This window comes from Hyaena hyaena, unplaced genomic scaffold (assembly GCF_003009895.1).
Source record: "Hyaena hyaena isolate Hyena2069 unplaced genomic scaffold, ASM300989v1 scaffold_2004, whole genome shotgun sequence".
NCBI lineage: Eukaryota > Metazoa > Chordata > Mammalia > Carnivora > Hyaenidae > Hyaena > Hyaena hyaena.
In genome coordinates, this window is record NW_024082634.1 from 71,515 (window position 1) to 99,289 (window position 27,775).

Here is a 27,775-nt window from a genome sequence, read left to right on the forward strand (position 1 = left end):
GGCAGGAGCCTCTTGCAGAGGGTCTGGGGGTCGCTGAGGGATGGGCTCCTCGGGGACTCGGGGACGCTGATGCAGCAGGTCCCCAGCAACAGGGGGAGGTGGGGTGTGGGGACGAGACGGCACACAGGGGACCCGGTCACTCTTCCCTCGGGGACACCTGACTGGGAGCAAACGGCCCGAGGCCCATGTGGGACAGGAGGTCACAGCAGGAGCAGCCGTGGCCCCGCCCCCAGCTGTCCAGGCCCCACAGGACACTGACCCTTGGCCAGAGCAGCACCTCTCAGTGTGGGGCCCTGAGCGCCCCCTAGAGGACGGAAGTGCAAGGAAAGGTCAGTGGCAGCGTAGGCAGGGTCTGGTGCCCTCAGGGCTGAGGGTCCTGGTCAAGGTCATTGCCTGATGGACGTGAAGCCCCTGCAGCCCTGTGTGCCTGCAGGGTCACACCCCGTGGGGCGGCTGCAGAGAAGTGTCCCTGGACGGGAGTGAGTGGGAAGGGAGACTCTGGACGTGGAAGGTCTGTCGGCAGAGGGAGCAGCATGACCAGAACCCGGGGCTGAGGAGAGCAGGACACATCCGGGAACCCAGGCGAGCACGTGGGGGGACGTGTGTCCCTGAGGCCAGAACCGGGCACAGGAGCCCCGAGCCCTGAGCCCTGCAGGCAGCGGCTGGGGAGCCTCCCTCAGGTGCCACACACCACTGACTCACCCCTACACGCTTTCCTGAAAACCTCCCGGGACACACAAGGACTGAGGGATGAGGGAGGGGAGAGGTATGCAGGGGGGCTGCCTGGACAAGCAGGGGTGAGGGGTGCAGATGAGTGGGAGAGAGACATCGGAAAGCAGAAGCAAGTTGGATGCACCTGCCAGCCTCCTGGACGGGGTGACAGGGGGCAGATGGTGACATAAATATGGGGGACAGAACCCGGAACCCTCACCAGGGGGACCTGAGTCCCAGGAGTCCCCTCCCCTCAGGCAGGAACACTCACCGTGGACACACACTTCCCCGAGGTCCCGGGTGGCACTTTTCTGGTCCACCGGGTTGCTGACCACACAGGTGACCCTGGGGCTGGGCTGGCTCAGGGGCAGGATCAGAGCCAGGGTCCAGGGGTTGGGGGCCGGTCCTGGGGCCCCTCTCTGCTCCAGCTCCCTGGGGAGGCCCTTGCTCTCCCAGGACACGTTCATGGCCCCTGTGGCTCCCGGGGTGTGGCACTCCAGGGTGACGTTGCACCAGTCTCGTGTGAGGGACAGAACCTTGGCCAGGACCTGGGGACGGGGAACGGGCTCTGGGCAGGAGGGACAAAGGACAGGGTGTCCCGTGAGTGGAGAGCATCACACTCCTGCTTCCTTGTGCAGAATCTCACTGACGCCCTGGCTCCTCCCCGGAGGATGGTGAGTCCATTTTACAGATAAGACAGAACTGACCTCAATGTACAACAAGTGACTATAAGGAAGGAGATACTGGGTGGCTCAGTCAGTTAAGCATTGGACTTCGGCTCAGGTCATGATCTCACAGTTCGTGGGTTCGAACTCGGCGTCGGACTTGTGGTGACCACTGTCTCAGAGTAGGAGCCTGGATCAAATTCTGTATCTTCCTCCCTCTCTGACCCTCCCCTACTCATGCTGTCCCTCTCTCTTTCTCACTTGCTCTCACTCTTTCTCTCTCTCACTCAGAAATAAATAAAACATTAAAAAACAAATTTTAAGGACCGGAGATACTGAGTGGAGCCCCAGGTGATTTCACTAGACTGAGCACATCTCAAATTGTCTCTGGAGAAAATACATATAGACCCCTCTTACTAGAACCCAATTCTTCTAAGAAAGTGGCATTTCTCCTAAAAGAAAGAGAAGACAAGGGGCATCTTATGGGCACAATGATGCGTCTTACTTTGGCTCGGGTCATGATCTCACATTTCATGAGCTCAAGCCCAACCTTGGAGTCTGTGCTGACTGCTCACATCCTGGATATTGTTTCAGATTCTGTCTCCTTCTCTCTGCCCTTCCCCTGCTCATGCTCTCTCTGTCTGTCACTCTCTCTCAAAACTCAATAAAAATTTAAAATTAAAAAAAAACACTTTTGAAGACACAAGAAAGGTACGGAAGGATCTGTCCTGTTCATGCCTGGGATCCCTCCTCCTACGCTTGAATGTTGGCCGGGACCGCACGGCCCGAGGTGCACAACTTCCACCTGGCAGCTCTGGTGCCCCGAGAACGGTCCCCGGCCCCCAGCAGAGAGGCCACTGTGGGAAACGCAGTGGGGACCCAAGGAATGGACACCCTGAGCTCATTTAGAACGTGCATAAACTTGCCGTCCACGTGGAAGACAAGAGACAGACTGACGGGCAGTGTGGGGACCTCAGGGACCTGAGGCTGAAGGATCCGCTCTCCTTGGAGCAGGATGTTTCCCTCCACAGGGGGCTCAGAGACAGAGACAGAGAGTGGGCTGACTGCGTGTCTGAGGAACGGTCACCCTGTGAACATCTCCTGCGTCCGGGGAGTCTGGGAGTGAACGGGCCTCGGGCTGGTGTAGAGGAGGAGGGACAGGGCAGGGAGGATCCCACATGGGTTGTGTATGAGACTGGTGATCACTGTCCCCAAAGACGACCACGTGCTAACTGTCAGAGCCTGAGATGTCTTAGGTTCCATGGCAAAGGGGAACTGAGGTAGCGAAACAGCTGACCCTAAACTAGAGAAGGTCTGGATCGCTGGACATGAGCGGTGGGATCACAGTGTCCTCACACATGGATGGAGGAGGGGAGGAGGGGGAGAGGGATGCACAACCAAAAGGACTCAGCTTTCTAGGACCGGCTTTGAAGGTGGAGAAAGGAGCCACCTGTCAAGGGATGCGGCCACCAGTACAAGATTGAACAGGAAAGATGCGGATCCTCTCCTGGAGACTCCAAAAGGAGCACGGCCCTGTGGACACCTGACCCTCATCACAGTGTCTCCGGGTCTGACCCTGACCCACACACAGGTGCACATGTGGTTGAGGCTGCACTAAGACACCTGTGGGTCCATCTGTGACAGCAGCAACAGCCGCCACCACACCAGTTAAGGACACGTGTCCCGTGAGCACAGTAAGGGTTCAAGCAAAACCCCACCTCCCCAAATATCCATTTTCCGTCCTGAAGCACCGAGGGATCCACCCCTGCTGGGAGTCTCAGCCCCGCCTCCACTCGTGCTGAACACGCTGCTTCTGATTTCAGGGGAGAAGCAGAGCCTCAAGTCTGGGGTCTGGAAGGGATCCTGCAAGGGGCCCATGGACACTCCCAGGGACCAAAGCAGGGGGTAAGCCTGTCCTGGGGGAGGGGCCACCACGTACCGTAGACACTGAGGTGGAAATACTGGGCATTTTCTATCCCTGTGCTGAAGGAGCATCGAGCCCGATACCACCCACTGTCCTCGAGGGTCAGCTTGTCAATCCTCAGGGTCGTAGTGTGGTGCACATGAAGCCTCTTCTTGAACTTGTCCTTGGAGGTGACCCATTCTGGAACATCCACCCCAGGAGACACATGCAGGAGGAGTATGTAGTTTGACTCGTTTTTAACGGCCCAAGAAATCTTCTCCAGCTTGGCTTCAGGAGGTACTTCTGGACGTCTGGTCACATGGAACAACACAGAACCTCCTTGAGTCCCCTTCAGGGAAACTAGGTTTCTAGAATCCTCTGTTCTGGATCCATGGGCCCCAGAGCTTCTGACCGCAGTGCTGAAGTCGCCTAGGGCATTGGAAACACAAAGTGTGAGTGTGTTTAATTAAGAACGAGGAGAAAACCATAGACCCCATCGTGGTAATGAACTCCACCCAGTGGATCCCTTGACTCCGGGGGGCGGGACAGAGCGCGAACCTGGAGCGAGGCTGGAATCATGTCCTGGTCCTGGTGGGGCATCCCCTTGAACACGGTCCTAAATGCTCACCTGAGTGTCTTAACCGCCTGATCTGAGAGTCTGGACGTGATGACATCACGGGTAGAAACCACTGAGCACATTGGGTCAATGCCCAGTGCACAGTGTAGAAGGAGCTTCCTATGTGGCTGCAGAGGCCCCAAAGTCCACACACCGAGGGAGCCCTGGCCCTGCAGTAGGGGCTGCACCCTGTGACTTGCTCTGAGGAGCGGAGTTCATCTTAAGTGATGGACGTCACTCAGTGACAGCAGGTCTCACAAGAGTGTGACTTCCGTCTCAATCACACCCTGTCCCTCACTTCTTTGATGAGCCTGCTGCCATGTTGAGGCTGTGCTGTGGGCACATCCATGCTGTGGGGATGGAGGGCAACCTCAGGCCAGCACCCATGAGGAGGGAGGCATCAGTTTAGCCCCAGGATCTACTTTCCCTCCTCAAGTGCAGGGGTGAGGGAGACCACATCCTCCCAGTTGACCTTGAGCTCCCTAAGCTCCACACAGACCTGGATTTCAGTCTCAGAGGCCCAGGGACTCAGCCCCCAGTGTATCTGCCTCAGGTCCTGACCTGCACAGGCTGTGAGCCCACATGGTCAATTTCAAGGACCCCAGGGTCAATGCAGGAGACACAGCAGCATTGACTGGGATGGCACTGACAGAAGTGGATCCTGTCCCTTCCTGGGCAGGCCCATGTCAGGGTCAGTGAGGATGCATGGTCGGCCTTCACCCCAGTCCCTCCAGCTTCCCTCATGGGACTGGGGCCCTCACCCTGGGCCCAGCACCCCTTAGCCCTCAGGCCCAGGCCCTCAGCTCCTGCATCAGTGGGAAGGTGGTCACACTATCCCTGCCCCGGGCCGGCCAGGAGAATGACAGGGATTCAGTCCTCAGCCCCCTGCCGGCCCCTCCTCTGTCCCTTCCCTCCAGAGGTCACCGTCCTCTGACCCCCAGTGCAGGACGAGGTCGGGGCAGACACGTGCCCTGGGTGCAGGACCCACCCCGACACGGCACAGACAAGGTGCACAGAGACGGCAGGGGACACGGCCACCAGGTCCCTCTAAGCAAGTCAGGACACAAATGCCATGGGTCCCAACGGCACAGATCTCCATCCCTCCCATCAGACACTGGTCACAAACTTGATTTTGGATCACAGCCTCCAGGACTGTGAGACAACAGCTTGATGTGGTTCAAGCCATCAGGTCTATGGGATCTTGTACTCACAACCCCAGCAATCTGATGCAGCAACCAAGGGTCAGTGACCAGCACGTGTGGACCCTGTGAGGGCTCCTGGGACCCAGGTGAGGCTTCACCACAGCCAAACGCTCATTGTCCTCTTTCCCTTCTGCCCTGAGCTGGAAACCAGAAGCCCCACACGTGCCCTCCAACAGAGGTGGTGTCAGGTCCTCCCCACAGACATCAGATCCACAGGAGCCCCCCTCCCTGCCCCGCACAGCAGCCTCCCGCCCAGAGACCAGAGTCACTCACTGAGGAGGAGGCTGGTGAATCCCAGGAGCCAGGGGGCCCGGCACAGGCGCAGGGCCTCTGGGTGTGTTCCCATCACAGGCTACCTCCCTCCAGGCTTGCTCTGGGCCTACTCAGCAGGGGAAGAAACATCCAGAAAGCAGAGTCAAGAGAGGGGGAAAGCTTCACCCAGAGCCGCTCTTAGTTCCTCCCACCCCAGGGGCGGAAATAACTGTTGAGAACAAGCTGGCTGGTCTAAAGAAAGCCATTCAGATGCTTCCTCTTACCTCCACCCCTGCACTGGGATCAGGGAATGATGACAGATGAATGTAATAACAACCCCCCCACACACACACCGCAATGAGATCCTGGGTGTGTGGGGCCCCCTTCTGAAGGCCCCACCAGCCTGGTGACCTCAGCTCCTCAGCCGGCACCCAGCGAGCCCCCTTCCCTGTGTCCCTGGCCTCACACTCAGCCCTGCTGCCCTGCTCCCCAGGGACAGCTGATGGCCAGGGGCAGAGTCACACTAACCACTGTACCAAGGACTTGGGCCCCCCTCCCCTCGTGCTTTCGGCCTGTCCTATGTCTTTAAACCATTTAACAGGTCAAATTTCCCTTCTGCTTTTCTCTGCACTTCAACAGTGTGGCTTCCAGTCTGGGCCCCTGACTTGCGCTGTGCACCCCAGGCAGGAGAGCGTCAACACTGCTTTCTTCCCCGGCTCTCATCCCGTAACATGGATGGTGCTTCAGAAGGCTCAGTCCCTGAGCCTCGTGCGAAGAAACTCCTGGATAGAGTACTCACCTGTGCAGCTCACCACTGGTCACTCCAGCAAGATGGGGAGCAGGGTCAGCCATACCACTGTCCCTGTCCCTACCCCCTGGGGAGCACTCTCAGGGGAGGAGTGTTTGCATGAACAACAGTGCATGGGGGATGGGGCCCAGGGCCTAGGATGGAGCCCCCAGCAGCTGCAGGTCAGGGACACGGGAGGGGCAGCCACCGTGCACTCCATGCTGGCACCACACCAGGGACATTTTCACCCTCCGGATACGGATCTCCATCTCCTCCTGCCATCCTGGACAACAAGAGAGCTAATTCACTGACCACAGTGTGTTGAGGTTTCTGTGGTTCACAGGCACAGTCGCTTTGAGAGGCCATTACATGGATGAGGAAAGTCAGGGCCCATTTAGGGAACTTGATGAGCCCATGGTCCTGAAGCCAGAATGTGGCAGAACCAGGCCCACATCTCAGGCTCCTAGGCCACAGATATTTCCAAACCTAAGTCCTTCCTGACCTTGACAAGTGACATTGAAGGGGGAGGGAGGCCAGCCTGCCCCAAGGCAGCCTCTCACCTTTCTCACACCCCCAGGCAGAGGAAACAAGGCCTGTGGTTGCAGTTCTGTGGGCTCTGAGATCCACAGAGGCCCTTGCTGACCACAGCCTCCCGCCTGTACTGCCTGCTTCACATGAGGCAGTTCCTCCAGCCCTGCTCAGGGTGGGGCTTGCTTCACCCCAACCTTAAGAAAATTCAATAAGAGGTATACTAACTGTGGAGGATGAAATAAAACCAACTTGTACACATGGACATGGTTTTCTATGTAAAAAATCCAAAGAATAGATACACCAAGAAGCAAAAGTACTCATCATCTGATGAAGACTGATAGCACAGTTGCAGGACACAAGGTTCCTACATGACACTCAATTACTCACTTTCACACCAGCAATGAAGAAATGGATTTTGAAACTGAAAACACAGTTCCGTTTACACTGAAACCAAACAGTGAACTATTTAGGCCCCAATTGATCAAAATATGCAAAGATCTTTATGAGGAAAACTACAAGACTCTCATAAGCAAAATCAGAGAAGTCTAAATATATGCAGAGATAGACCATGTTCATGGATAAGAAGGCTCATTATTATCTAGATATTCATTCTTCCCAACATGATCAGTCCATTAGCTCAAAAACAATCTATATCCCAGCAGGTAATGGTGTAGATATTGATCACATGATTCTACAGTTTGCATGGAAAGAAAATGACTCAGAGGAGCCCATACCATGTTGCAGAAGAGTGAAGGTGGACAGCTCACACACAAGGTGTGTGCTCTCCCTCAAGAGCTCCTATAAAGTTACAATCATCTAGACAGTACAGATTTGGGGAGACATGAGCCAAGAGGCAAATAGAACATGCAACAGAAAAGAGCCCAGAAATAGACCCACATATAGATGGTGAACTGATCTTTGACAAGGAGCAAAGGCAGTACCATGGACGAAAGACAGTCTCTTCAACAAATGATGCTGAACAACCAGACAGACATCCCCATGCAGAAAAAAAAAAAAAAAAAAAAAAAAAAACCAGGANAGTCTCTTCAACAAATGATGCTGGAACAACCAGACAGAACACCCTGTGCAGAAAAAAAAAAAAAAAAAAAAAAAAAAAAAAACCAGGACACAGAGCTCACACCCTTCACAAAAATTAAATCCGTCAATCACTGACCTCCACATAAATGAAGAATTGGGAAACTCCTACAGGACAACATAGGAGAAATCTAGATGTTCTTGGGACTCGCAAGTATGTTTCAGAAAGACACAAAAGGCCGAATTCATGAACAAAAAATGACATAAGCAGGAATTCAGTGAAAATGAAACACTTCTGCTCTGCAAAGACAATCACAGGAAGGCAAAGACAAACCACAGATTGGGAGGAAAAAATCTGCAAAAGGCTTATCTGATAGAGAAGTGTTAGCCAACATATATAAAGAGCTCTGAAAACTCAACAATAGGAAACCAACAACCCAATCAAAAAGAGGCCCAAGTCACTAAAACACAAGTCACCAAAGAGGATACAGAGATGGGAGAGAAGCACAGGAAAGATGCCCCACATCACATGTCCTCAGGGACATGGAAACCGAAGCAATGAGACACCCCTGCAGCTGTTAGGATGACCACAATCTGAGCACCGCCTCCCCCAGTGCTGGGGAGTAGGCGCCGCCCCAGGAGCTACTGCGACAGGGATGCAGCATTGCACCACTGCTTTGGAACATGGCCTGATGGTTTCTTACAAACCTCAACATGTTCCCACCATACAATCCAGCAACCTCACTCCTGGGTAATTGCCCAAAGGAGTTGAAAACCTTGTTCACACTAAAACCTAAATCTATATGTTTCTAGCAACTTCCTTCATAATTTCCAAGACCTGGAAGCATCAAGTAGTCCCGCACTCAATGAATAAATAAATAAACTGGTCAATCCAGACAAGGGAACATCACCAGCTCTAAAAAGAAACAAGCTATCAAAGCATGAAAAGACTCCCAGCGAACTTAAATGCATGTTACCACATGAAAGATGCCAGTGAGAAGGGTACACACTGGATGATTCCAACTACATGACATTCTGGAAAAGGCAAATTATTTTGTTATGTTTACTTATATCTTTTGAGAGAGAGAGAGCACCAGTGGGGAGGCAGAGGGAGAGACAGAGAGGTTAAGAGAGAGAGGGGGAGTGAGAGAGAGAGAGAGAGAGAGAGAGAGAGAGAATTCCAAGCAGTCTCAGGGCTGGCAGCACAGAATCCAATGCAGGGCTTGAATGAATGATCTGTGTGAACATGACCTGAGCAGAAATCAAGAGTCAGACACTTAACTATCAGAACCCCTAGGTTCCCCAAAAGGCAAATTTGTGGAAATAGTAAAAACATCAGCATATTCCCGGGTTTTGGGGAGGAGTCATGAGCATCGGAAATGCAGGATTTTAGGGCAGTGAAAATACCCTGGGCGATACTATAATAGTAGATATATGTCTTTTCCCTTTGTCTGAACTCACAGAACCATGGAGAGGCCAACGGGCAGGGAGGAAGCCCCGGGCCAACTGAGCCCACGGTCAAGAGAAACTTTGGCAAGTCCATCTGGGCCAAGTCCACTGAGGTCATGATGGGGAATTGCTCACACTTGGCAAACAGGTGGCATAGGGCCATTTTGGCCTTTTTTGCCTCAAAGAACACCTCGGCCTGTGACACGTGCTCCCCAAGGCACCCCGCACCTATAGTTCAGCCCATGCCTTTGCACCTGAGGCCCCAGGAGTCCAGCCCCATTAGTGTGCCTCTAATTCTCAGTTTCTGGAAGGAAAGCAGGTCTTCCAGGGGATCCTTGAAGAGATGTTAACAGGGGGAGTCAGGGATGCTCCACAGCTTTCTGGCCTCTCCTCCAGGTGGCCATCTGGTGGCCTCAAGCCTGAGGAAGAGGCTCGGCCCTCCTGACATGGAAAGAGCTAGGAGCCTGTGCAGACGGGGGAAATCCCGACAACTTCTGAGGCTCCCCCTCTTGGACTGTAGAGACCCCAGTTCTACATGCTGACAAGATGGCCAGGCGCCCCGCCCCCATCAGGAGGTTTGTTTCAACTGTAAATTCCCAAGGTCATGGAGAAGATGCTGATCGGTACCCCCCTGCACCCCTATAATATCCCACATCCCAGAACTAGACCAAGACATTCTGAGATGAAAACAGTCTTCCTAGGAGCCTCTTCATAGGTACCTGACTCTTGTCCTGGCAATGTGTTATGACTCCTTTGAGTTCTCCCCTCCATTTCTAAGGGAATGGCCTCATGTGAGTAACAGGTCAGGAGACAGAAGCATCCCTTCAGGTGTCATCTTCCAGCAGGGGGGGTGGGACACAGGGGCCAGGACACACCTCAGGGGACTGACACCATTACCTAGGGAGTGGTCGAGGGAACAGTCTGGACAACCTGAGGGACAAGTGAGGAATTTCCTTACACCTTAGCCCAGGTGCAGGTCAGGTAGGTGGGGAGGTGGGGAAAGGCCACAGGGCACAGGGGGTGAGGGTTGTGGAGGCAGCTGGAAGTGAGACCAAAAGAGAGAGTCCGAGACACGCCTGGAAAGGAGGCTGCAGTCCAGAGGCTGCCCCCGGGGCTCAGGAGAGAGGAGGGCCGACCAGGGCAGATGTTTGTTCCATGTTGCACATTTCCGAGATTGGCATACATCTTAGAATTGATGTTACTTAGTGGCATTGATGTATTGAGATTATTGATAGAAGGTAGCTTTGAGAAACACAGTAGCTACAATGAATTGTGAGAACATGGAGAAGCAGGGCTGGGGATTCAAAGTCAGATAGGAGACATTTTTTCTGGGCACATTTGCTCATTTTAAACTGTATGTGTATAACATGATATTTGTCATCAGGAACTATCTTCCAGCGAGACATGGAATGATTTATTTCCTCTGTGTCATTCATCTTTGAACATTTGAGGCAATAGGGGCACCTGGGTGGCTCAGTGGGTTAAGTATCAGGCTCTTGATACCCACACAAGACATGATCTCTCAGTTCCTGAGATCCAGCCTGGTGTTGGGCTCTGAGCACTGACAGCATGGAGCCTGCTTGGGATTGTCTTCTCCTCTTTCACTGCCCCTACTTGCTTCTAGGTACACGCTCGCTCTGCCTGTCTCTGAAAATAAATAAATAAACATTTTATTTTTTCTTAATGTTTTTATTTATTTCTTGGAGAGAGAGAGAGAGCGTGAGCAGAGGAGGGTCAGAGAGAGAGGGAGTCACAGACTCTGAAACAGGCTCCAGGCTCTGAGCTGGCAGTCAGCACAGAGCCCGATGTGGGGCTCGAACCCACGAACCGGGAGATCATGACCTAAGTGAAAGTCGGATGCTTAACCGACTAAGCCACCCAGGCGCCCCAATAAATAAACATTTTAAACTAACCACATAAAATTTCACCCAACAAACTTCAGACTACATATTATAAGTAGTCTCACACCCCACATGGCTGGGGTAGACACCACGTCCCTCCCCCAGATCAAAAGTCGCATCCACCACTGATCAGCCAGCCAGGTGCCCCTAGACTTCCTCTTTAATATAGGGGCTATTGGAGGCACCTGGTGGATCAGTCGGTTGGGCATTGGACTCCTGATCTCACATTAGTTCATGATCTCACGGGTTCATGGGTTCTAAAGCTGCACTGGGTTCTGGGCTGACAGCACTGAGCCTGCCTGATTTTCTGTCTCTTCCTCTCTCTGCCCCTCTCTTGCTCGCTCTTTCTCTCTTTCTCTCTCTCTCCCACTCAAAATGAAGAAATAAACTTGAAAAAAAAAATAATACAGTTACTATTTGTTGAGCACTCAATGCTAGGCACAAATTCATGTTTTTTTTTTTTTTTCTTTCATTTAACCCTATGAAAAGGTTGATGAGATCAGTCTCTTAGCATCCTATCTGGGCTCAGGAGAAATGTTATGTGAACAGAGGCAGGTGACTTGCCCAGGGTCCTTCATCAGGAGGGGGAAGGCGGTCAGGGACTGCAGCTGAGAGTGCTCCAGGGGGTCCAGGTGAGATGGGGGTGCTCCTGGGAGAGACCAGGGGGGATGGCGGTGAACTAAGGGGACACCAGGTGGGATGGGGGTGCTCCTGGCAGGGAGAGGGGTGGGCAGGCAGGAACAGCTCTACAGTGTCACTACATGGCCCATCCTACATGTCAGAGCCTCTCCACCTGACTGACAGGGATGACTGCACCACCAGAAAGAAAATCGTCCCGGAGAGGGGAGCAGGGAGGGATGGATAGGGCTACAGAAGCCACACCAGGGAGAGGGGTGCACTGTTGATGGGGGCATCTGTCCTCAGCCCTTCAAGGCAGGATCCTTCCAGGGAGTAAAACCTTCTATCAGCTTCAGTTATTAGCCCCAATGACCTGCCACCATAGGGGACCCCTGTGTCCCAACTCCCTCCCTGGGATCTGCCCTCACCCTCAGGGTCAGTCTCAGGGGTTGGGGAAGGAACCCCACTCTCACCTCCAGGCTCTTTCACCCCAGAAACCTGGATCAGGTCCTTGGATCTCAGACTCAGGATCCACAAGGGATACACTTTCCCAGGTAACCCACCCTGCCCCCAGCCCCAGATAACCCTCCCCCACCACAATCACAGCCCTGGACCTCAGATCCCCGCCCTCGTCCCCAGCCCGCACCCCTCCTACACCAGGACCTCGCCCCCCACCGCTCACCTGGGCTCCTACCTTCCAGGTTTGGCTCCTGATCCCTGAGTTCTGGCTGCACATTTACGTCTACACTGCCGCCCTCTGGGACCTGCCACCCCTCCCAGTGTCGCTGGCGCTAATCTCCCCCTTCTGCCCTGTGGTGGGTCTGGGGTCAAAGGGAGAAGTTCCGCGGCCCCGCCCCCCTCAGCCCCACCTGAGCCCCCCAAGCCTCCCTGAGCATCCTCCCTCCCAGCCCTGAGCACAGGCACCACCGCCACCTGGCGGCCGAGGACAGAACTGCCGCAGGAGACTTCATGCCCAGAAGCCCTCCACCATCAGCTAAGCAGCACACACAGGTCATGAGCGCCTACTGTGTGCAGCACAGGGGAGCAGGGACAGGCAGCTAAGTCCTTGTCCTAGAGCAGCGCCCAGGCTGGCGGGGGGTAGAAGCAGAAATCCGCTCAGGGAAGCCTGTGGGAGCCTCAGTGAGAGGGCCTCAGCGTTTTCGTTCAACAGGAAGGTGGCTCCAGGGAGGGGGACGGTGTGACCTGATGGGGGGCAGGCGGGTGCACAGGGACACCAGGAAGGGAGGGAGCCCGAGACAGGGAAACAAATGTGGCTCCAGGCTGGGGCCGATCTCCGGTGGGAGGAGGAGCTGGGAGGCAGGTCAGATCTGCAGAGGGAGCAGTCAGGGGGGAGATCCCGCCTCCCAGTGGAGCCCCGCCCTCACCATGGGGAAGGGGGGCGGGGAGCAGGCACGGAGGGTCCCCTCCCCCCACAGGGCCCTGCGCAGGGGGCCCCCCACCTTCTCCAGGAGCCCCTGCGGCTCCGCGGGTCTGCTCATCACACCTGCTCTACAGACGCGCAGCACCTGCACCAGGACACGCGGGGAGCAGGGCCGGGGCCGCCGCGTGGGGGGAGCCACGGACGACAGACCACAGGCTCTGTGACGCCCTGTGTGACCCCCACCCGGGCCGCGTCAGCCGCCCCGTTGTGCTGCCTGCGGAGGTGGTCACGCCGGACAGAGACGGGCAGGGGCTTCAGCCCGGGGCCGGGACTCTGGGATTCCTGAGGACACCCGGGGACTCCTGGGGGCCGGGGCGGCCGTCCTGACCCTGCTGCTCACGTTGGTGTTTCTCTAATTCTTTCACCTCTAGGTTTACACTGTGCCCTCTCGGTGTTATTCTCACAAGTGGGAAGGTGGTGAACAGAGAACACTGTGGACAACTTTAGAACACAAACCGTTCCCAGTAGTTTTGTGGTTCCCCTTTGGATTTATTCATGGATGTGAGTGATGAGGAACATGCTCTTAACAATTTACACTTTTTAAAAATGTTTTCATGTTTTTTTATTTATTTGAGAGAGAGCATTGGGGGGAGGGGCAGAGAGAGAGGAGAGACAGAATCCCAAGCAGGCTCTGCCCTGTCAGCGGAGATCTCATACGGGGCTTGATCTTCCAAACCAAGATCTCATGACCTGACCTGAAAACGAGAGTCGAGGGGGACAATTACCAGCCTGAGGCACACAGGCACCCCCACTACTTACACTCCTGGCTCCTCACCGCACGTGTGTGTCTAGAACACTAGTAATGAGACCATGTGTCCCAAATTCCTGAGCTGCTTGTCTTTTCTATTTTCTGATTTTCTTATCCCTGAGTGTGACCCCTTGAAAATTCCTGTCGTATTTGGGGTGGTGACTCTTCTACATTCTGTGGAGAGAGGAAGCCTGAGGGAGAAAATACTAAGGATTCGGGAGCCTGGGGAACTGGAGGGGCAGCGGGCCGTCCCCTAACGGAGCTGGAAGGAGCCGCTGTCCCTCCCCGGGCTGCAGACAGGGAGCTGTGCACCTGCTTCTGTTTGGGGCCCTTCGTCCTGCTCCACAGCCACAGCCCCTGTGCCGCCCAGACCCGCAGCACCCCCCCCCCCACCCAGACAGAGCAGGTGCATGGGGGCTGAGGAGCACAGAAGAGCCTCACACAGGTGGAATAAGAAGAGGGACAGGGGTGGGGTGGGGGTGGGGAACACAGCACACAGGCGGGGGGAGGGGGAGGGGAGGGCTGCGTGTGGAGGTGGGCTCCATGGTGGGGTGTGACCAAAAGGTCCAGGGGTTCACAGAGAATACACGGGAAGGAGAAGCGTCGGCGGTGGGGGGAGGGAGGACTCGGCTGGAGAGACTGGAGGGGCCCAAAGTCTGGGTTCCCAGCTCAGCACTCAGCACTGTCCTGTAAGAGGCCGTTTCCCAGAATAGGTGATGATCAGATGCTAATTTAACAGGAGGTTCATGGGACCTCTGCTCCAGGAGACAGAATGAGAATTCCACGATCACACACGCTGTGAAATCCAGATTAAGGCATTACCCATGATCCTGAGGGAGTAGGGAGTGTGAGTATCTCAGGAGGGATCTGTCCCCACATTTCCCACATTCCTCTGACCTGCGGGCCCCACCCCCGATGTGGAGGAGGGTCTCTCAGAACCCACCCCAGTGGGTCGCACTGAGAATCCTGATGCAGGTAAATCGGGTGCCCCTTAGTGGACACGCTGAGTGACAGCGGCCTGGGGGGCCGTGTTCTCCCCACCAGCCCCCCCCCCACAGGGCAGCTCATGGACAAGCTGCTCCTTTCTGTTGAGCCCTATCTGGTCCCAGCAGCGGGACCCCATGGATGCACTGATGTGAGCTGTTGAGGGGGGACTGTGGCCCCCAACCCAGACCCTCCCAGACGGTGGACTCCTTCCTTCCATGACCTGCTCATGAGCACCTGCTGTGTGCCAGCCCCTGGGCTAGGTGCACAGGCAGGTCCAGGAAGCTCCCAGCACAGGTGCCACTGCGTGATTGTCCCAGGAGAAGACAGGCCCTAGGAGGTCCCCACATAGCAGAAGGGGAGTGGGGCTCAGGAGAAAAGAGCATGTGGGGAGGCTCAGGACCTGGGAGTGTGGCTTCAGGGTCACACCAGGAGGTCAGGGCAGGCGTCACCAAGGACACCTCTGAGACAGATCCGCAGGAGGTGAAGAGTGACCCTGGACATCTGGGGAACTGCCTGCCTGGGGGAGGTAATGGCCGTGTCATGGCCTCAGGTGACACCTGGCCTGTCGTGTTCCAGGAGCCAGAGGTCAGGTGTCCAGAGCCAATGTGAGCCCAGGTAAGACAGGGAGGAGACTGAGATCAGAGAGGTGTCAGGGAGCCAGATCAGCTCCACCCTGACCTAGAGACCCGGGATCCCGGGGCCAGAAGGGCCTCAGAGCTGCCCGTGACCCACCACCTGCTGGGCAGGTGAGACACCAGGGGACAGGTGGGAGGCACGCCCTGGGCAACGGGGTAGAACTGGGCTCCTTTCTCAGACATGAATATGACCGGAGCTGCCCTGGCCTGGGCGCGAGTGAAGGCTGTGCTGTCCGCCCTGCAGTGTCCCTGAGGGACCAGTTCCCTGGGGCCCTGAGGGCGGGGCTGGGACACCTGACTGCGCACGGCCGCCATTCCAGCGTCTTCCACCAGGGGGCGGTGCCGGCACAGCTTCGCCTGCAGGCCCTGAGCCTGTTGAAGCTGAGACTCAGGGAAGCCCCTGGCCCAGCGCCCTAACAGTGCCCACCTTGTGCACAGGACCCTTCCCAGCCTGGCTCCCAGGGTCTCAGTGTCTATCTCTGGTTGGGCCCTGGGAAGAGCCCTAGGGGCACCCAACATATTTTCAGGGACTGTGGGGTGCAGAGAGGGGTGATGAGGAAGGGTGGACCCAGGGTGGCCTGGACAGGAGCAGGGTGCACAGTAGGCTTGTCTGCTGGGCCCTTGCCTGTCCCTCTGGTGTTTGCTGCTGCGGGTTCCCAGGGGCTCATTGGGAGACAGGGAACTAGGCAGAGAGTAGGGGTGAGGGCAGAGCAGAGAGCAGGGTGGAGTGGGGGTGAGAAGTGGCCCTTAACCTGCCAGAGACACTGGGAAAGATGCCGTGGCCCTGCCCCCACTCACAGGGTGTGTCCCCCTCCAACTGCAGCGGCCTCAGGGAGGGGAAACTGAGGCACCAGAGGAAAGGACCAGCTGCCAGGGACCCTCCTCTCCTGCCCCAATTCCTGGGGGCCTCAGGATGAGCCCCGTGTGGACATACCCCCCTCCCCCCTGCTCTGTGGACACACTGGGGGTGCAGAGGGAGTGGGAGGGAGGTGCTGCCACACCCCCCTTATCAGCACTGCAGGTCCAGGCCGCACCCCTGGGCACACACACCTGCTGGGAGGGCAGAGAGACCCAGACACCCTGCACCTCCCTGCTGCACAGCTGACCACAGGGACAGTCAGGACAGGGCGCTGCAGGCGGGGCTCAGCCTGGGTCTCTCCCACCCATGACCCTCAGGGCCTCCATCTCTCTCCTGCCCCCACCCCACCTGGCTCTCTGGGCCTTGGCCTCACCCCCAGACATGAAGAACAAAGGTCAGTGGGAGTCACCAGATGACCAGGGAAATGGGTCAGAGCGACAGTTTGCTCACACTCACTGGCCTGAGGCCAAGAATAGGGCAGTGATCAGCCTGAACGTGCTGTGTGTCCAGAGCATCCAATGTCCCAGGACCAGAGTCCATAGCTGGGGGTGGGGTGTCCTCAGGGCCTCAGGCTTTCCTCTCAAGGTCATCTATTCCCCGCCTGGATTCTGCTGAGAGGTCAGCCTCCCAGGCTCCACGATGCTGGGAAGAGGGCACCCACAGGACAGACGCACAAGTGTGTCCTGGGGACGAGGCAGTACCAGGTACTGGTCCGGGTTCTGGACCTGCATGTCTGCAGACAGGAAGGAGGTTGGGGCCGTGTACCGGAGTAGGACTCAGGGTTCAGTGAGGAGGTCGTGCAGAGAGAGGGCTGATTTTGGACATAACTGCTACCTTGGTGTGGATGCCAGAGCAGAGCTGAGGAAGAAGCAAAGGGGCCTCCAGGTGTTTTGCTGAAGTGAGTGGGTGGATGGTGGGACCTGATCCAGGTGGGAATATGATCAGACCCAAGGGAGGAGCCAGGGAGGTGCAGGGGGGCTCCCGGGAGGCAAGAATTCAGTTTCCCGCAAGTCCACTGTAGCTTCCAAGGACAGATGTCCATCAGGAGCCGCGGGAGGGTGTCGGGTCAGGACTGGAGACGTGGCCTCAGCACAGCCAGGCTCCCACCAGGGCTTAGCTGGAGTCCCCTGGGGAGAGAGGAGGGCTGGGCGCTGACCAGCAGAGGATGGGCCAGTATAGACGGAGCGGGAGGGGCGGGTGGGGAATCTGCTGAGGGTGGAGCCAAGTCCCCGTAAACAACACAATTTTTAAAATTAAAATTGAAATTACAAAGCCAGAGTAGATCTTAGACAGTATCTTCTATTTTTATTTTTGAGTGTTATTTATTAAGTTTTGAGACAGAGACAGAGAGAAAATGCAGATAGTGACTGCTGAGAGATTTTAAACTGGATGTGCTGACTGTTGTGAATTCATAATGACTTTGTCCCAGAGACTGATGTTTCTGACAGACTGATGTCCATGTGGGGAGCCTGGGGTCTGTGTAGGGAGGCCAAGGAGATGAGGCTGAGTGGGACTGGAACACAGGTTGGACCCATTTAAATACTAAGGTCCCCCTTGATTTATCAGATCTGTGTCTTCTGGTGAACTTGTGCTCAAGATGTTCGCATACAAACACCGATGTCGGCTAAATCCGTCCCTGCTCAGAGCAGTCAGAGGGGGAGGGGCGGGACCAGGTGCAGGTTCCACACTCACATCAGAGGTGTCGCCAGGGGCTGGATTCCTTGCTGCTTCTAATTAAATCTCCATCCTGACCTGGCCTGGCGTGCGGACCTCAGTGTAGACAGGATGGAGTGGGGTCTCCTGTTCTAAATGTGCTTTACCTGATCTCTGGAACGCAGACAAAGGAACAGGGAGGCCCCAGAGGGACCCCACAGATGCTGTGCTGCTCACATGACCTCCCCCCAACAGCACCCAGCACTGCATGGACCCCGTGTTAATACTGCATGTCTGAGGGGCGCCTGGGTGGCTTAGTCGGTTAAGCGTCCGACTTTCGCTTGGGTCATGATCTCACGGTTCGTGGGTTCGAGCCCCGCGTCGGGCTCTGTGCTGACTGCCGGCTCGGAGCCTGGAGCCTGTTTCAGTCTGTGACTCCCTCTCTCTCTGACCCTCCCCTGCTCACGCTGTCTCTCTCCTTCTGTCTCTCCTAGAAGTGAATAAAACATTAAAAAAAAAAAAATACTGCATGTCTGAAAGGGATACAAACACGAGGCCAGAAACTGCAGATGAGTGGGTTTGACCAACTCACACCCAGGCTCACAGGGATGGGGGGGGACCCAGCCTCACCTTGTCCCTGCCGTCCTGGGGCATCGGCCTGCTCAGCTCTGCATAGTGGACGCCACCATCACGGTCCCTGTGCTTCTCCTGTGACCCAGCACCTGAGCCCCACACACATGGAGCTGAATCTGAGCCTTGAGAACCTTGCCCTCCCCCCACCATGACCCCCACAGTGATGCCCACACCCACCAGCCTCCAGGGGGACATTCCCTGAGCAGCAAAATGCAGGGGAGGGAGCTGAGGGTCAGTGGGCATGGGGGGAAAGAGTGTGGGCAGGGGAAGGAGAAGAGCACCTGCCTCTCCCAGGCTCCAAGCTCTTCCTCTCCCCACGTGAGCGCCGCAGGTACAGGCCAGCCCGAGGATCAGCATCACGACCACAAGAGCCCCCAGGATGGCTCCCAGGTGGGCAGCACCGGCCTGTCTGTGTGGATGTGTTTCTCCCTCTCAGGGACGGTGAAGAAGGAAAAGACAAGGGACAACATCAGACGCCCATTGCCAAGCACGTGGAGGTAGCTGAAGGGACGGGTCTCAGCTGGAGAGGGGGGAGGTGTATAGACAGGTCAGCGGCTGCTCCCACAGGGCCCTGTGCCAAAGGGGCGGAGGGTCCTAGTCAAGGTCAGTACGTGATGGATGTGAATCAAGCAAATGAAACTGTGTGCCGCAGGGTCACAGCCGTGGGACAGCTGCAGAAAAGGGATCCCTAGGGGGGAGGAAGTGGAGACAGGAGACACCGAACTTGGAAAATTTGAGGGTGGGGGGAACGGCCTGATGAGTTTTCAGACTGAGGAGAGCAGGACACACCCGGGAACCCAGGCGAGCACGTGGGGGGGACGTGTGTCCCTGAGGCCAGAACCGGGCACAGGAGCCCCGAGCCCTAAGCCATGCAGGCAGGGGTCCCTCTGGCTCACCTGGGGAGCCTCCCTCAGGTGTCACAGACCACTGACTCACCCCTACTCACTTTCCTGAAAGCCTCCTGAGACACACAAGGACTGAGGGATGAGGGAGGGGAGAGGTATGGAGGGGGGCTGCCCGGAGCAGCAGGGGTGAGGGGTGCCGAGGAGCAGGAGAAGACACTGAAAGGCAGAAGCAAGTTGGATGCACCTGCCAGCCTCCTGGACGGGGTGACAGGGGGCAGGTGGTGACATAAACATGGGGGACAGAACCCAGAACCCTCACCAGGGGGACCTGAACCCCGGGAGTCCCCTCCCCTCAGGCAGGAACACTCACCGTGGACACAGACTTCCCCGAGGTCCCGGGTGGCACTTTTCTGGTCCACCGGGATGCTGACCACACAGGTGACCCTGGGGCTGGGCTGGCTCAGGGGCAGGATCAGAGCCAGGGTCCAGGGGTTGGGGGCCTGTCCTGGGGCCCCTCTCTGCTCCAGCTCCCTGGGGAGGCCCTTGCTCTCCCAGGACACGTTCACGGCCTCTGTGGCTCCCGGGGTGTGGCACTCCAAGGTGACGTGGCACCAGTCTCGTGTGAGGGACAGGATCTCTGCCAGGACCTGGGTACGGGGCACGGGCTCTGGGCAGAAGGGACAAAGGACAGGGTGTCCCGTGAGTGGAGAGCATCACACTCCTGCTTCCTCTTGTGAATCTCACTAATGCTCTGGCTCCTCCCCGGAGGACGGTGAGTCCATTTTACAGATAAGATAGACTTGCCCAAAATATACAGCAATTGATGATAAGGAAGTGCCGGGATCATTAGTGGCATCCTTTCCTATGCAATAATAAGGCAATAATAGTAACTGGGCAATTCTCTGGTCCTTAAAAATTTGCTTGGTGGAAGAAGGAGGAGAGACCAGCACCTTGATCTCTCCCTGATAATCAGCGTCAACCACCCCAGGGATTATGGTGATCCCCTGAAGGGAGATGGAGCTCCATCCCAATATTAGTCCCACTACCCCAGGGGGTAGGGGCCCCTTTACACTGGTGGGAGTAGTTATCGGAGGTGAATCAGGGGTTAGTATTGTGCTGGTGGTGGAACGGAGGTCCAGTCCTGCGCTGCCTGGGGTTGCTCTATAGAGCTCAGAGACTGGCTGAAATTGGCGAATGGGCTGAGCAGGCTGAGGGATGTCACCCCAATTAGTGTCGGGGCCTGGGGCTGGCCCCTCATTCCGTTTCCCTGGTCCTGAGATATTTGGAGATTGGTTCCCAGTGGTTGGCCATTTTTGTGAAATTTAGATTTACAAGCTTTGCCCCAGTGAAAGCCCTTTTGACACCTAGGGCACATAGTCCTGGGCTTGTTGTTTTTGCTTATCACCTGAGAAACAGGTGCAGTTGGCAGAGAGGTAGTTGCCTTTTTTGTGGGGCAAAACCTACTGAAATATCCCATTTGCCCACAAGAATAACAATTAAACCTTGAGGAAGGTTTTTTGCTCTTAGTACTTCCTGACTGCCCTAAAGACCTGACATATTGAGGGTATGTTTCTCCCTTTAAAGCTGCTGCGATAGCCACGCCCTGGATAAAGGCAGGACTTACATCTGCGCATTGTTTGACATAATCAGTTAAGGTGCCCATTTTTCTTATGGGTCGTAATAAAGATTGGCAGGTAGAAGAGGTGTTTTCAAATGCTAGTTGTGTAATGAGAATGTCTGCTGCCTCATCATTAGTTATCACTCTTCTAACAGCTTGTACGAGTCTAGATACAAAATCCTCATAGCTTTCATCTGATCGTTGTCGGATTTCTCCCAAGGTAGCGGCCCTGCCTGTTGCAATTGGCAAAGCTCTCCATGCGTTATAGGCACAATCAGTGACCTGCTGTAAGGCGGCCTTGTCAAGATAGATACATTTGAGCTTGAGCAGTGTCAAAATCACCCTCGCCTAGGAGTTTATCGAGGGTAATGTCTCTCCTATTAATCCTTTTATTTATGGCTACTCTTTTTCTAGAGAGGTCATCATATTCCACTTTCCATACCAGGTAGTGGCCTCCTGACAGACAGGCTTTTGCAACTTGAATCCAGTCATAAGGTGTCATCCAGCGAGATACTAGGGCCTCTAGCAATGTGAGTGTATAGGGAGCAAGTGGCCCATATTCGGTACAGGCAGTTTTTGGTTCCTTAATAATCTTATAGGGAAGAGGTTCCCAAGAAGGGTCATCATCAAATTCTCCTCGGAGAGCAAAGGGGAAGCAGCGAACAAAGTCTGTATCTCCCTCCTTTTCCGCCTCCCTAACGGTGGCTTTGAGCCCTACTCCTTTTGAAAATGGCATGGGAGGGAGCGGTCCAGATGGAGGGAAAGTCCCTGTAGTCTGAACAGGGAAAGCCCAATTGTCTGATGTTAAATTTGAAACCTTCCTAGTGGTGGAATTGGGGACAGTCCCTGAGTCCACCTTATTATCATTCTGGGAGGCGATGGGCTTGAAGACTCCCGAAGTATCTTTTGAGGGGTCTAACTCCCTTTTTAAAATGGTTAATAGAGAAAGAATTTCAACCGGGATTTTTTGAGGACATTGTCTAATTTCGTACTCAACTTTATTCCAGATATCTATATTAAATAGTTCCTTCCTCAGGGAACCAGAGGCACAGTTTTTTAACAAAACGTAAAAATCGAGCAATTTGTTGAAAGGATACCTTTGCCCCTCTTTTTGCAAGCAGATTCTGTATCACATCTACAAAGAGCCTCCTTTCCTTAGACTCTTTATGGCCCATACCTTCTCAAAAAGAGTTCTTTGATTCTCCACCAACTAACCCTACTGATCTTATGCAGGGGGGTCCGCGGCACCCTATGGTGGAATCCTAACCGTCCCAACTAATGCAACAAAAAAAAACATAATTTAAAGAGATTACCTTCAGGCCCGCTGTTGGGGCGCCACTTTGTCGGAGGCTGAGCCGGCTCCAGCAGGTCCAGGGGTCCCTGAAGGATGGACAGTGTCAGCGAGAGAGAGCGAGAGAGCCCCGAGATTCTTTCCGATCACCAGGCAGGCATCTCTGTCCTGTCGGTTTTGGTGTCTTTATTTAAAAGTTCAGCAATAACATGAAGTCAGAGAAAGGAATTTCTTACAATGGGAGGCCTTTTGTGATATCAATTGCAGAATTATTCCGACCAAGGAAATAACAGAATGCTCTTAGTGAAAAACAGGATAACATACAAGTTAAATTGTATATAGATAAGCTAGGAGTTATTCTGTCTGGCTCTCAAGAGGATAAATGTTTCTGAATTGGTTTATTTGTGGAAACTAACATGGGGACCCTAAATGTGTCAGTCTATGAACCTGAGTTTATGTTTTAGCTACTCTTATCTATCCTCATCCCAGATGCCAGAGTAAGGGAGGGAGTTTGTGGAATGTAGGCCTTGAGGAAGGGACTGCCATGCTTCACCAATTAGCAAAGATATATGTAGTAACTGTGTTCTGCCCTTAACCCCAAAATAGGCTCTTTGTCTCAGGGCCAGGCTCAATTGTAACTCTTGTGTTCTTAACCCCCTTTATTATCTAAGTCTTGGATCAGCAAGGCCCATAGGAAGAGCCTTTTGACAATCGCCCATCGAGCTTTCATCTAAAGTCTCTTTTGTAAAGGCAGGAATATGCTTTTCCTTATGAGGTATCTGTGTTCAGAATATGGGTCTGATATGGAATATTGTGAGGCCTGGTCAATACCAGCAGGCTTATTTCCAACACGAGCCAGTACCAGCAGAAGGAGATACCAGTTTTCATTTCTCATGGCAGGAGCTGCAAACATTGCCACTTCCTTGCTGTGACTGCCATCCAGAGAGGCCGGTGCGACTCCCGGCAAGAAAGGAGCCACTGACTGAAGCCCCAGGTGATTTCACTAGACTGAGCACGACTGAAAATCTCCCAGGAAAAATTACTTACGTGACCCCACCTACCAGAGTCCATTACTTCTAAGACAGTGAGGAGTCTTCCGGAAAACACAGAGCCTGGGACTGAATGTTCTGGCCCCAGCCCCCCTCCTCCTGCTCCCATGGATGTCGGGACCACACCACCTGAGGTGCGAAGGCCACCTGGCAGCTCTGGTGCCCAGAGAATGTCCCAGGCTCCCAGCAGGAGAGGCCGCAGTGGGGGACGCAGTGGGGCTGGAGGAATGGCCAGAGAGAGCCTGGTTAGGATTTGCCGTCCACACAGAAGACGAGAGACAGGCTGACAGGCAGTGTGGGAACCTCAGGGACCTGAGGCTGCAGGAGCCGCTCTCCTCTGGAGCAGGATGTCTCCCTCCACAGGCGGGTCAGAGACAGAGACAGAGGGAGGTGCTGACTGCATGTCTGAGGAAGCGCCGTCCTGTGAGCATCAGGGGGCGCTGCTGACAGGCCCTGCTCCTGCTGAGGCTGATTCAGGGACCCCCTGGCCCAGCGCCCTGACTGCAGCCCACCCCCTGCGCAGGGCGCTTCCCAGCCTCGCTGCCCAGGTCTCCATGTCTGTTTCTGGTTGGGCCCCGGAGAAAGCCCTGAGGGCAGCCAGCCCGGATTGCAGGGGCAGCGGGGTGGGGAGGGGGGCGATGAATAAGGGCGACCCCAGGGCTGCCTGGACAGGAGCTGGGTGCACAGTGAGCGTGTCTCCCGCGCTCCCTGGGGGGCCCTTGCCTGTCCCTCTGGTGTTTGCTGCTGCGGGTCCCCAGGGGCTCATTGTGAGACAGGTTAGGGCAGGGGGTAGGGGTGAGGGCAGAGCAGAGAGCAGGGAGGAGTGGGGGTGAGAGGCCTCACTTAACCTTCCAGAGACACTAGGAAGATGCCGTGGCCCCACCCCCACTCACAGGGTGTGTCCCCCTCCAACTGCAGCAGCCCCATGGAGGGGAAACTGAGGCACCAGAGGAAAGGACCAGCTGCCAGGGACCCTCTAACCCCACACCAATTCCTGGGGGCCTCAGGATGAGCCCCGTGGGGAGATGCCCCCTCCCCCCTGCTCTGTGGACACACTGGGGGTGCAGGAGGGAGGGAGAAGTGTGTTGCTGCCACACCCCCCTTATCAGCACTGCAGGTCCAGGCTGCACCCCTGGACACACACCTGCTGGGAGGGCAGAGAGACCCAGACACCCTGCACCTCCCTGCTGGACAGCTGACCACAGGGACAGTCAGGACAGGGCGCTGCAGGCGGGGCTCAGCCTGGGTCTCTCCCACCCATGACCCTCAGGGGCTCCATCTCTCTCCTGCCCCCACCCCACCTAGCTCTCTAGGCCTCTGGCCTCACCCCCCAGACCTGAAGAGCAGAGGTCAGTGTGAGTCCCCAGATGACCAGGGAAACAGGTCAGAGCGACAGTTTGCTCACATTCACTGGCCTGAGGCCAAGAATAAGGCAGTGATCAGCCTGAACGTGCTGTGTGTCCAGAGCATCCAATGTCCCAGGACCAGAGAGTCCATAGCTGAGGGTGGGGTGTCCTCAGGACCTACGTCTTTCCTCTTCAAGTTTATCCATCCCCTGCCTGGATGCTGCTGAGAGGTCAGCCTCCCAGTTTCCCTGAGCCAGGAAGGGGGCACCCACAGGCCAGCCCCACAGGTAGATCCTAGGGACGAGGCAGCACCAGGTACTAGTCTGGGTTCTGGACCTGCAGGTTTGCAGACAGGAAGGAGGCTGGAGCTGTGCACTGAAGTAGGACTGGGGTTCAGTGAGGAGGTCGTGCAGAGAGAGGGCAGATTTCAGACACACCGGCTGACCGTGGTGTGGACGCCAGAGCAGAGCAAACAAAGAAGCAAAGGGGACTCCAGGTGTTTGGCTGAAGCGAGTAAGTGGATGGTGGGACCTGATCTAGGTGGAAATATGATCAGAGCCAAGCGAGAAGCCAAGGAGGGTGGGGAGTGGGTGCCCAGGAGGCAAGAATTCAATTTCCTGCAAGTCCACTCTGGCTTCCAAGAGCAGATGATCATCAGGCAGCCGCGGGAGGGTGTCGGGTCAGGACTGGAGAGGCGGCCTCAGTACAGCCAGGCTCCCATCATCAGGCAGCCGCGGGAGGGTGTCGGGTCAGGACTGGAGAGGCGGCCTCAGTACAGCCAGGCTCCCATCAGGGCTTAGCTGGAGCCCCCTAGGGAGAGTAGGTGGCTGGGAAGAGAGGAGGGCTGGGTGCTGACCAGCAAAGGATGGGCCAGTATAGACGGAGCGGGAGGGGTGGATGGGAAACCTGCTGATAGTGGAGTCAAGTCACAGTAAACAGTACACTTTTTTAAATTAAAATTTAAAACCAGAAAGCCATAAAAGGTCTTAGACATTTTGTCTATTTTTTAAAAATGATTATTTATTTAGTTTTGAGAGAGAGAGAGAGAGAGAAGAACGCACATACTGACAGCAGTGTGATGTTAAACTAGTCGAGGTTGGATTTTGTGATTTCATGATGACTGTGCCCCACAGGCAGAGGGCTCATGACATGTGGCCCATGTGGGGAGCCCGGGGTCCGTGCAGGGAGGCCAAGAAAAAAAGAAAAAAAGGAAAAGAAAAAAGGATTGGATGGATTTGCATAAGCAGTTTCCCATTCACTCGCCCACAACATGTGGCTTCTGCTGAACTTGTGCATAAGGAGTTCGTGTAGAAATGGACCGATGTCAACTAAATCCATCCCTGCTCAGAGCAGTCGGGGGGGAGGGGCGGGACCAGGGTGCAGGCTTCACACTCACATCAGAGGTGTCGCCAGAGGCTGGATTCCCTGCTTCCTCCAATTAAATCTCCGTCCTGACCCGGCCTGGCGTGCGGACCTAAGTGTAGACAGTGGTGAGAGGCCTCTCCTGTTCTTGATGTGGTTCCTGCAATCACTGGAATGTGGACAGAGGGTTCCTGCCACAGCTGAGGGACAGAGAGGCCCCAGATGGACCCCACAGATGCCGTGCTGCTCACATGACCTCCCCTCACAGCGCCCAGCACTGCATGGACCCGTGTTAATACTGCATGTCTGAAAGGGATACAAACACGAGGCCAGAAAGTGCAGACGAGTGGGTTTGACCAACTCACACCCAGGCTCACAGGGACGGGGGGGACCCAGCCTCGCCTTGTCCCCGCCGTCTCCAGACTCTTGATCTTCCTTCCGAACGCCATCTTCAGGAATTAAGTCTGGAAAACCAAAAATGGTTCTGAGTCACACACAGAATGAACTTGAATCTGAGCCTTGGCAACTGGTGCCCCCCCAACATGACACCCCCTGGTCATGTCCACACCCCCCAGACATCTGTGGGGACGTTCCCTGAGCAGCAAGACGCAGGAGAAAGGGATACAAGGTTCCCAGGGGAAGGAGACGTGCACCTGCTCTCCCAGTCTCTATGTTCTACCTGAAATGTATCGCCAACACGCAGCCTCTAACTCCAATGATCACAACAGGCCCCAAGACGACTCCCAGGATGACAGCAACAGTGAGCAGGATGTTTGCCACATAAATGACACTGTCCTGTCCGTGTGGATCTGTTTCCGTCTCACAAAAACAGTGAAGAAGAGTAAGACAAGAGACAACGTCAGACGCCCATTGCCAAGCACGTGGAGGCGTCTGAAGGGACGGGTCTCAGCTGGAGAGGGGGGACATGGCAGGTGCTTTCACCAACCAGTTCTGAGCCCTGCTGGGGGCCGGGTGCTGAGAGGAACAGGACAGGGTCCCCGCGCTGGAGGAGCTCGTCAGTGGGGGAAGGTGGTGACATAGACATGGGGGACAGAACCCGGAACCCTCACCAGGGGGACCTGAGCCCCGGGAGTCCCCTCCCCTCAGGCAGGAACACTCACTGTGGACACACACTTCCCCGAGGTCCCGGGTGGCACTTTTCTGGTCCACCGGGTTGCTGACCACACAGGTGACCCTGGGGCTGGGCTGGCTCAGGGGCAGGTTCAGAGCCAGGGTCTAGGGGTTGGGGGCCTGTACTGGGGCCCCTCTCTGCTCCAGCTCCCTGGGGAGGCCTTTGCTCTCCCAGGACACGTTCTCGGCCCCTGATGTTTCCAGGGCATGGCACTCCAGGGTGACATTGCACCAGTCTCGTGTGAGGGACAAAATCTCAGCCAGGACCTGGGGACGGGACACAGGCTCTGGGGCAGGAGGGACAAAGGACAGGGTGTCCCGTGAGTGGAGAGCATCACACTCCTGCTTCCTCTTTCGAATCTCACTGACGCCCTGGCTCCTCCCCCAGAGGACGGTGAGTCCATTTTACAGATAAGACAGACTTGCCCCAAATATACAGCAAGTGACGATAAGGAAGGAGCCACTGAGTGAAGCTGCATGTGATTTCTCTAGACTGAGCTCGGAGAA

At 55.5% G+C, this 27,775-nt stretch overlaps 1 protein-coding gene and 1 long non-coding RNA gene across 14 annotated transcripts in view; one reads left to right on the forward strand and one right to left on the reverse strand.

Annotated features, from left to right (window-relative positions):
• LOC120227102 (SLAM family member 8-like) overlaps positions 1–27,775 on the reverse strand; it is a 102,053-nt gene that overhangs the window by 45,776 nt on the left and 28,502 nt on the right. For 3 of the 12 annotated variants that reach the window (XM_039225263.1, XM_039225265.1, XM_039225270.1), the window contains exon 4: positions 18,990–19,057. The exons of 5 other annotated variants lie outside the window; for them this stretch is intronic. In XM_039225263.1, the coding sequence (XP_039081194.1) occupies positions 18,990–19,057 (68 nt within the window). Of the gene's footprint in view, positions 1–18,623; positions 18,716–18,803; positions 18,825–18,911; positions 19,058–19,841; positions 20,038–27,775 lie in introns of those variants that run through there. 4 more of the 12 variants (XM_039225268.1, XR_005527174.1, XM_039225264.1 and 1 more) reach the window with 4 other exon arrangements.
• Positions 642–27,252, forward strand: LOC120227106. 2 transcript variants are annotated; one of them, XR_005527177.1, is made up of 4 exons: positions 5,664–5,675; positions 19,326–19,328; positions 19,620–19,749; positions 27,167–27,252. It is a non-coding gene; the product is annotated as an uncharacterized LOC120227106 (long non-coding RNA). The 2 variants fall into 2 exon arrangements; XR_005527176.1 differs by lacking the exons at positions 5,664–5,675; positions 19,326–19,328 and adding an exon at positions 642–680 and having other exon boundaries at positions 19,541–19,749.